The following is a 10,378-nucleotide window of genomic DNA, read 5'->3' as shown; positions in this document are numbered from 1 at the left end:
TCCAGTTCCATATGTCTAGTTGAGACGATCTCTGCTGACATTTCAGGGATGCGTTGTGGTGGTGTCTAGGTGGTGGCCCCTCATTGGTTCTGGATCCGGCCTTTTAACCCTGGGTGAAGGAATGTTTCAAACGTATAATGTAGAAACGGGTTAGCAGCCGCTTTTAACTCCCCTCATGAAGCCCTGGGGCCTACACCATGAAGCCGGTTTAGCTGGCTACTACCCAGATATGTTTAAGCTTATTTGTGCCAACCTTGGGTTTTAGGTACCATTAAAGTGGTTTGGCTTTTAGCTGTGTTCATCGCCATAGTAACTTGCACTGCACGGCTAACCTGCTCCAGGGCAGGTTATGTTCTGGATAAGAGATCTCAAACTGAAACTGGACCAATCAGCTGTGAGCAAAGTGACACACCTCTGATGCAATAAAGTCACTCCCCCTGTTTCTACTTCAAATTAAAGGTCATCACATAGCAAATGTTTTTTAAAGACTAAAGTATCTGGGTTTTAACAATGCTTATTTATAATAATAATATTAAATTCTTAATATATAACTTATGTAATTATACCCTTAATTAATTACAAATGTATGATTTTAGTTAATCATTAATAGGCACTTAGTTAAAATTAATATAAATAGCCTATATAAAGGTCATACAAATAAGCTTTAAAATCAATACATAAAGCTGTAAAGATTACTACATGTGAGTGTAAATGTTCAATTCTCTCTATATACCAACTAATCTAACTTCATTACTTTTACTTGCACTGACATAGTAAGATTTTTCTTTAAGTTGTCCTCTTTCATAGGCCGCTCTTTTCTTCTTGCTAATTGAAACTTGTAATCATATGTAATGTAATCATACACTCTAAAAAATGCTGGGTTAAAAACAACCCAAGTTGGGTTGAAAATGCACCGACCCAACAATTGGGTTGTTTTAACCCAGTGGTTGAGTTGTTTTAACCCAGTGGTTGGGTTAAATGTTGCTTAGGACAACCCAATTGCTGGGTAAGAACAACTCAACCATTGGGTTAAAACAACCCAATTGTTGGGTCGGTGCATTTTCAACCCAACTTGGGTTGTTTTTAACCCAGCATTTTTTAGAGTGTAGACAGTAAAAGAAATGGACAGAGCTATCCTATTGACTTCAACGGCTGAAAAGGAAGCCAATCAGAGGCACTCACTTCCTGATGGCTGAATGAACTGCGCAGGCTCAGACTGAGCTTGAGGACGTAGATGTGACGTAAGCAACCTGTCTGACAGCTGTAGGTCTTCTAGTAGTTGTGGAAAGTGAAATCTGAATCACGTTGTTTAAATGTTTTCTCCCGTTGCTTTTGGCTCACTATCGGCTTCTCCCCATTCTTCTCCCGTGACTTTATCGGACTTTGTTTCCACGTCCCCCGACGGCCTCATAGACAGTAAAGTTTGCCTGCGAGCGTCTCCTCCTGTCTACGGTAATTTCTCAACTGTGCGACAGGGTCGCGTTGGTTATGACGCAAGCGTTAGCCTATTTTTACAAAAACAGCTTTTACGGGGCGATAGTGTAAGATACAAGGTAATAGTCTTTTATGCATTGTCGTGTTTCTTTAGAAATAGACAATGGACAAATGGAGTCTTTAAACGCCTCAGATGTAAAATTATTCACTGTCAAAGTGACTCAAAAATGAATGGGAGTCAATAGGATGCTAACAGCTGGTGATGGCTTGGTTAGCAATGCCCGCCCTTATGGTTGGAACGCGTCCGAGTGCTAGATTACCCCCTTGGATGTAATCAGTGCCACTGATCCACAGCATGTGATTGGCTGTTTACTACTGATGTCACAGCTAAACTCCTAAACTCAGGATCAAAGCCCAAGTTGAGAGAAAGCTGTTGATCAGCATCATGGTATCAACAAAGCCTGAATAGATTGGTTTGTTTTTGTCAACTCAACTAGTCCTGCCACCTTGAGTTTGTTAAAGTACCATTGTGGTACAGGCCCCTGATCTATAGCAAACATGCCAACTGGAGTAAACAGAACGTTTAATTCTTACCTTTATTGTCTGAAAAGTCCATTCAGGACAATCTTGATAATACAGTCACGGTCAGAGACTGGATGATCACCTGCATTTATCAGTAAATGTGACCCCTTTATTTTCATCCACTAGAGAGCGCTGTTCTCAAACTGGAGCACATTAGATTTATCCAGTCTGAGTCAGACCGTTGTGACTAAGTGTTTAAATATGCTCAACCAAGTGAGGTAGACACAAAATCTAGGCTATTATTTCTAAAAGGGGAAATGAAAAACTAATTTAAAAAAAGTCTGAAAATAGAATGGTTGTGTGGACATAGAAATAGTTTTTCCAGCCACGACTTCCTTTTTTTTATTGGTGACTGTCGAGGAAAAGCATGGAAAGGAAATGTTGTCGTTACAGAAGAGTCACTGTTAGTTACTGTGAACATGCTTCATAACACTCCTGTTGATGATGGCTGTCAGCCACATTATAAGCTGTGAATAGCTCTGACTCTTACCAACATAAGTTACTTATAACCCTAACAATGCGATCAGGAGCCTAGCGTATGTGCAAATGGGAAAGTCAATGTGACGTGATCCTTCCTTCCATTGAAGGAGCGAGAGCATTTAGGTAATTTTAATGGTGTTACTTTGCTTTGAGTATAAATCTGAGTTTGCAAGTGCATTCCAGTGCCGGATGTTACACTACTGGAGCCCAATAATGACCGCCTACGATCCCAGATAGTGTTCCCAGCTGTTCCCAGCTGTTCCCCTCTGACGATAGCTCCACATAGGCTATCATAAAAATAGCTTAATGTGTTCTGTTTCCTCAGAAATATTGCATATCAGCGTAAGAGCACATATTAGCCATTTAAATATACATGTATTTATAGTAGACCCTTTCCTTTCCCATGATAGAGATATGACTAATGGCTTGTGGGAGCTAAATTGATAATAAAGTACAGTCTGTTTTTCATGTTTTTTTAGAAGGAATAGGCTGTTTTTGTTTTTTGTTTTGTTTTACCCACCCGTATAGTGTAATTTATGACTGGAATAATCTTGTGCAATGATTCACTTTTGTTTTTATTGTAGTCACTGAAAACAAACAAAGAATTAATATTTTTTATTTTATTTTCAAAAAGGCAATTTTAGACTTCCTTGAGGCTAGTGCATTTTAATACAATTCTGTCATTTTAATCCTCTAAAACTAAAATTAATATAACTACACTGTTAAAAAAATATTGTTGTTTCAATTTAAGAAGGCTTGGTTACCTGATTGCCTTGAATTGAGTTTATTGAAATAAAAAAAGTTGATACAATGAAGGAAATTGGTTTATAAATAGAAACTCAAAATAATATTGTATCTGAACCACATAAAAAATGAGATAAATTATGAAAACAGCACAATTTAGCATGTTTCTCTGCGTCATCACAAATGAAATACATAACCCAATATGCTTACAAAAATAAAAGTCGTCAATTCTCAAAAATGTGGAATTATTGGAAATTACAATAATACAGTAACAATGCAATTAAGGGTTAGGGTTATTTTGGTGACTGTACGTTGTCATTTTACTCATAAATTTAGCAGTATTTTTACTATACAAGTGTATCTTTTTTAAGTAACATTAATATACTCTGTAATTGTTAATTATAATTATAGCATTTTTTACTTATAATTAGCAGCTTATTGTATTTTTATTTAATTTTTGTTTGTTTTGTGTAAAAAAAAAAGTATTTTAAAAAACACTTTTTATAGTGTCCTAAATTCAAGCCTTTCTTCAGGCTCACATGGCTCTTTTCGTGGCACATGCACTATAATGCATGCATGAGGCAAATATACGGTCATGCGGAAAGAACAATCAGTGCTTATTTCTGAACATTATCTCATAAAATAAGACAGTTGCATGTTGTTCTTTATTCCCAAACCAGCATCACTGATGAGATGAGCAGTAGCTTTCTTCCAATGAAACCGCTTGTTTGCTACGTAATGTCCTACAGGAGGAAGACAAGTGCTAAAATATTTAACATTTTTGCTGAAATTTTAAATAACACTTAGCATTCACCACCAAACTTTATGAAAATGACATGCAAGTACTTCCCAGGTGATATAAAACTTTTAAATGTTAAACGTGTACAGATGAAATCATCTGAACTAAGCAAGTGGTCTCACCCTTTGTGTCCCCCTAATCATCAATAAAATAAATAGTATGACAAAATACACTGGAGAAACTTACAACTTCTGTAAAGCAAGAAAACACCCAAACTGAGTTATGCCGGTTCTTTAAAGCATTCCATAACCTCCAATCACATAATTATAATTCATCTTTTACAGTTTACACTTTTACTATTATTCTTTCTTTTTTATTGAACTGGAAACAAAAGGTAGCCTATATAATATTTAATAATATAATAATTTATATAGAGAATTTTTTTAAACGCTTGTAATCAAATACAGCTGCTTTTTATTGATTATTACATATACAATGACAGTAAATTATTCATTATTCATTAATTCTCCTTATCATTTTTAACAAGTTCAATTATGCTTTCTAAAAAAAAAAGCCCCCCTGCTTTTTATACATTCAGAAGGTCTGCAGGTTTGTGGAAATGCACACACAGATCAGCCACTCGTCAATAACTTAACTTTGCAACATTGCATATCTAATCAGCTCCCGATGTGATGAACACACAAATTATATTTTGAATTATCACTCAGTGAGGCATTTAGCCATGTATTACTGTCTTTGAATGTATTTGCCTCTCAAACATGCACATCATTTCATACTTGCATGCAGTTCCCCAAATTTTGTCAGTGGAACCTATTTAACCAAATATATTTGCTTGAAGCACACCCTGTGGTTTTAAGTTCAATTGTGTGAATGATAAAAAGTAATCATTAATAAAAATAAAATTGTGTTCAAGGTTCTCAGATGTTTTGTTAATAGTCACATGACATGTTTAGTAAGTGTTTTATTTTGATTGTTTTTATTTTTACTTTATTTTAATTTAAAATTATGATTTAATTTGACTACATAGCTTTGACATAATGTAACAATTAATGCACTTCACGTTATTAAAAAACAAAGAATGGCGTATGTATATATATGTATATGTATATGTATATGTGTATGTATGTATGTATATATATACATTTTATAAGTTTCAAATTGAACATTTTCTAGTAACTGATCACATCTAAATTCACATCAATTGCATCAATTCGGCCAACTGAAAAATTTAGATGTGATCAGTCACTAAAAAAATTTCAATTGGAGACTTTTTTTTTTTACTGTGCGTATGTATGTGTATATATATACATACATACATACATACATACATACATACACACATACATACACACACACACACACACACACACACACACACACACACACACACACACACACACACACACACACATATATATATATATATATATATATATATATATATATATATATATATATATATATATATATATAGCTAAGATGTTAATAGGCATTGTAAATTATTGCAAAAAAAAAAACTTGAAAAATGAATGCATGGCATGTAAAATGGAGTTGTAGTTACAGTATAACCCATTGCTTCCTATATCATAAGTTGATTTAGCTACGTCTATAAAGTTGAACTTAAATGAACCGAGAGATTTCGTTTACAGTGAGTAAGTTACTACTTAATTAATAAAGTTTATCTTTGCGTCAGATCGGTTTCCCTCGGCGCATCCTGCTGAGAACGGTTAAAGTTGGGCGTTCACTAACCATTTATTTGACGTCACCTCAAAAGGGAATTCTCGCTCTGTCAGTCAGTCAGTCCCTTATAAAACCGGCTTATCTCCAATGCTGGAGTCACTCAGAGCGCAACCGCCTCTAACAGACACAGGACGTCTCGAAAACGGCCTTTTCTAACGCCATGTCTTCATACTCATCTTCAGACTCGCATCGCGTCAGCCCCGCCAGCGGAGTCAAATTCGACACGGCGCACCGCAAAAAAGCGTCGCCGAACATCTTTGAGAACATCAACCAGGACGTGCTGGTGAAACTCTTCGAGAAAGCAGGAGACCTGAAGGCGGTGGAGAGAGCCAGGAGCATCCTCACGCTGTACCAGGATCCCGAGGGCATCTCCAAAGCGCTTATGGCTCTTCAGCAGGACAAGAAAGACAAATTTATGATTATTACTGGACTGACGCGGCAGTCGCTGAACTTTCGTTGAGGCAAGTTTTCGTCGGGAAGTTGTGCAGATTTGTGCACAGATAAAAAGCAATCGCTCGGCTCAACCTATGCTGGAGGCTGGTGTTTTTCAAGACTTTCTGAACTTATGATGGGGTCCTCCTACCAGAGTCATTTTGATGTGCTTGCAAAACAGAACTGATCCAGACTAGAGCAACGAAGTTTGAGCCTGAGTGACGTGTTGATGCTTCTTGACACACCATCTGAACTTCTGAAATATGGACTGATGCACCGGCGAAATTTGATTATGAAGAGGTGTCAGTATCAGCAATATCTATTGCAATGTTACAGTCTTCTTAATTTTTTATCATTGTTATTTTTAATAAAAGTGTTTTGATAATATGAGTAGGCTGTTCATTTTTCTAAAATGTGGGATTTCTTAACACTGTCAGATAAATTTGTCAAATATTTATATTTCTAAAACAAGTATTTAGCCTACTTCAGTGAATGTGTTCTGCTCCACCTGTTAAATTCAGCATTGATAAAATGGCTGTATTTTTGCATTAGCCTAACTGCATGTTAAAACGGTACAACAAATGGCACAATTAGATTCTAATTAGGAGAACTAGCCTATTAATTAGCCTACTATAATCAATTCTTGAAAGAAAGAAAATATCTCACCAAGAATTGAGTTTTAAGATTATAAGCTGCGATCGCATTACCGTTGTTCTGAAATCTTGAAGGAAAAATCCAGTAATTACATTCTCCAAGAAAGTAACCGCCTGAATGTAGCAAACATCAAACACAACTTAATCCGAAAGTAAGCTATACTTCATATGCCATACGAATGCAAAGCTTTGCCAAATATACTTATTTTAATCGCATGCATGCACAGTAGGGGTTGAAAGAATTAATATTTTTTTAAGTGGAAATTTATGTAATGAAAGTCAACGTCGCTGATGACGTCATTAATGAACAAATATAACAACAAGCCTGAACCTTGAGCTGAGACTCGAACACGGATTTTCTTGTGCACAGACAGATTTGGTCCTACATAACAGCTTTTGTATCCATTTTTTGTCTTATTGTCGTTATATTTCTCACAGGTTTCTGCTCCTTCTGAATAAGATAAAGATAAAGTAGCACAATAAAAATTACAAGTATATTAGTGAGTGATTCGTGTGAATGAATTCTACCTGCCAGCATCTCTCTACTAATAGTGCAGCTGTGAGTTTATCAAGAAATGTATATAAATATACTGCATAATTTTGTGTGAGGTGCTGCGGTGATTAACGTGTACAATAAGCATTCTCCCGATCAATTTTGAGCATCCAGATGGCATAATCAAACATAACTTGTGGAGAGCTCTCTATAGGCCAGCAACTAGTCGACGTCAAGGTTAAAGCGTCATGGCAGAGCATTAAAGTCGATTAGTCGGTGCAGCCCTTAATACACAGGCGTTCGGCACACAGTTTTGAGCAAGCTCTCGCCACGAGTTACAACCAATGTTAATATATTTTCATGCTAGAGTTGTATAAATGAGGGTACTTTCTAAGTTTTCCTTTGACTGTTTTCCCCCACCGCATTGTCATGTACACGCGATAACGAAAATCCTGTGGTGCGAGTACAGTAGCCTACGTATGAGTAAAAAGTGAAGTATACTTTGGCTTTCAGACCAAGTCTGAACACAGGAGATGACAGGAGCATTTAGAAATAATAAACGCTAAATAGCCTACTAATTGTCACTTTCACATGTTTTGGCCCTGTTGGCCTTCCATATACCGAAAGCACATGAAATTAAGTTACAATAACGCTCAGGTACACACACACACACTAACGCTGTAAATGTAAAAAAAAAAATTAATTGTTGTGGACTTATGCGCCAGAGATCCAATCCCGCAGCCATCTTTACAATTTTTCACTTGAACTTTAGTTTTTGCAGTAGCTATGTAGTATTTCTATGGCATTACTGTTGAAGAGTAATTTAATGAAAGTTATCATGAGCATTGTAATGTTTGAAGCGGATGTCATAACAAATGTCAGCAAACCAGGAAGATTTAAAAAAAAAAAAAAAAAGCTGTGGAAATACAACCCATTGTTTTTTGCAGAATTTTTACCCCTGTCAAAGTAAGGAGATTATGGAGGAGCAACATGGCGACCGGCATTCGAACCCCTCACCCGTATGTATTTTCAATGGCATATTATAAACTTACGAGAATACTTTATTACTTGAAAGAAGTAAATATACATTAATGAGAACATATATTTTTAAAAGAACTCAGTGTTTTTAGCTAAGAATAAACTAAAAAAGTTACACAGTGTAGCTTTAAGAGTAGTCTTGCCTTAGTATGGTGGGTGTGACTTTCAGCCATTTGGTCTTTTGTCAAACCAGGTTTATGAGACAAGTGATTACATTTAAATTTCCATTGTTAACATACATTTCCATTTGAAAGAGTTACAGTCTTGGTCTGAATGTTACAAAGAGATCAGCGCTTGATACTGTAATCAGGTCAGCCCGTAATGCTGAGTATCTTAAGATAACCCAGGATTATGTAATTTTCAGAAGTCAGGTACACATTTCATTCTTTCCTTCAGAGTATTTATTGTTATGTATGGATAAGGCTACGTTTGAATTGATTATGTAATTGGCATTATACATTTATCTGACTGTTAATAAATTGTTACACTTTGATTGATTCTAACTTGCTCTGGAATTATTCAGGTTATGAACGGGTATAATTTCAACAAAGCGTTAAACAGAATAATGAAATGTGTGATTAAACTATTAAATAGAAATCACCAAATACACAACTGGCATAAAACTAAATTCTGAATTATGATCAAATGGAGTCAGATAAAGAGGAATTGTAATAAAATCCTTTTTCCCAGCTGAAAACACTGAACGCGCAGCGACCTTCACCCACCAATAGTTAGCCTCCATTGGGACGGCCTTACAAAAGTTAAATTATTTTTGATTTTTTTTGCCTTCTAGACTGAGAAAAGATATTTTATTTTTGTCTCATGGGGATGAAAGACAACTCCCAGAATACACTTGCTTCGCTGCCCTACGAGGCCACTCCCAAAGCCACCGCTACTGGATCACTGGATTACTTGCCCACCGTGTTCATTTTCATAAAATCACTTCAGTTAGAAAGCAGACACTGCAATAAAAACTGAACGTGTCTGTTCAATATAATGAGTGAGTCGCCGAGCAAGTGTCACAGCACTAACATAGCAGGAGTCGGATTACATTCATCGTGATGAATGAGCTGAATGAGCTCTCGTGATGAGAGCTGAGGTAATCTCGGCATACATTCACAGCGCGTTCAGTCTGGCGTGTTTTTCTGTTCATGCCTTTGGAAGCTTAAAGGGGTGATGAATTAAGAAATCAACTTGCCCTTGAGCTTAACAGAATAATAAGCACATGTAATTCAGTAGCCCCGCCCACTCGTGACTCATGGAGCTTTTCGGATCGCTAACCAGTAGCATAAACTTGCCAAGGAAGATGGCAAGATATTGTGGAAGAACACAGTTGCTGCATAAGCTTCCTTAGGATCCTAATATTAGGAATATGTAATACTTCATTTATTTTTAATGAAGTTCCAGCTCACGTGGGGAAGACGTGTATGCGTGTTCGCTTCATTTAACTGAAGAAATGTTGTAAACAAGTCTCAGGTCGTGCTGGATTTGCAGAAATATTGAGATTAAAACACAATGCTGTGCCTTCTATATTGGATCTAACAGGAATGGTGCAACAAAATTATGTGAGTAAAACATCTTTTCTATATGTAATGGTAGTCCCAGGGCTGTGTGTTTTCCAGACGAGTTACCAAAACGTAAGCCCGTTGGCAGGCCAGTGAATCTCAAGTAGTGAAATAATATTCCTTTCTTGATCTGGGCGTGCGTGTGTGTGTGGTGTGCGCGGTTCACGCTTGTATCCACCGATCGTGCGGGCCACGTAATACAGAAATAGTGGTGTATTAGATGTAAAAAAACTATAAATACTGTTCGGTTTCTCACACAATCTGATCGTTTCGTGTCTTAAGACATCAGTGTGTCGTCACGAGCCGCAGGGTTAAATATGGATTTCTCTGTGCATTTTTTTTGTACTCTGGTAGATTTTGCTACCATTCACATGCATTATACGACTGACAGACTGTGACGGTTGGAGTTATAAATCTGAATTTGTATTTTTGGGTGAACTATCCCTTTAAAGATAAC

At 36.5% G+C, this 10,378-nt stretch overlaps 1 protein-coding gene across 1 annotated transcript; it reads left to right on the top strand.

The window, feature by feature from the left end:
• Positions 1 to 5,784: 5,784 nt before the first annotated feature.
• Positions 5,785 to 6,562, top strand: LOC137062310 (transcriptional and immune response regulator-like). Its single transcript, XM_067433173.1, has one exon. It carries the CDS (start codon positions 5,901 to 5,903, stop codon positions 6,198 to 6,200), a length of 300 nt encoding a protein of 99 aa, XP_067289274.1. The 5' UTR covers positions 5,785 to 5,900; the 3' UTR covers positions 6,201 to 6,562.
• The last annotated feature ends 3,816 nt before the right edge of the window (positions 6,563 to 10,378 follow it).

The sequence above is a fragment of the Pseudorasbora parva genome, chromosome 23 (genome assembly GCF_024679245.1).
Source record: "Pseudorasbora parva isolate DD20220531a chromosome 23, ASM2467924v1, whole genome shotgun sequence".
NCBI lineage: Eukaryota > Metazoa > Chordata > Actinopteri > Cypriniformes > Gobionidae > Pseudorasbora > Pseudorasbora parva.
Note: the sequence above shows the minus strand (reverse complement) of the source record. Positions and strands in the feature narration are given on the sequence as shown.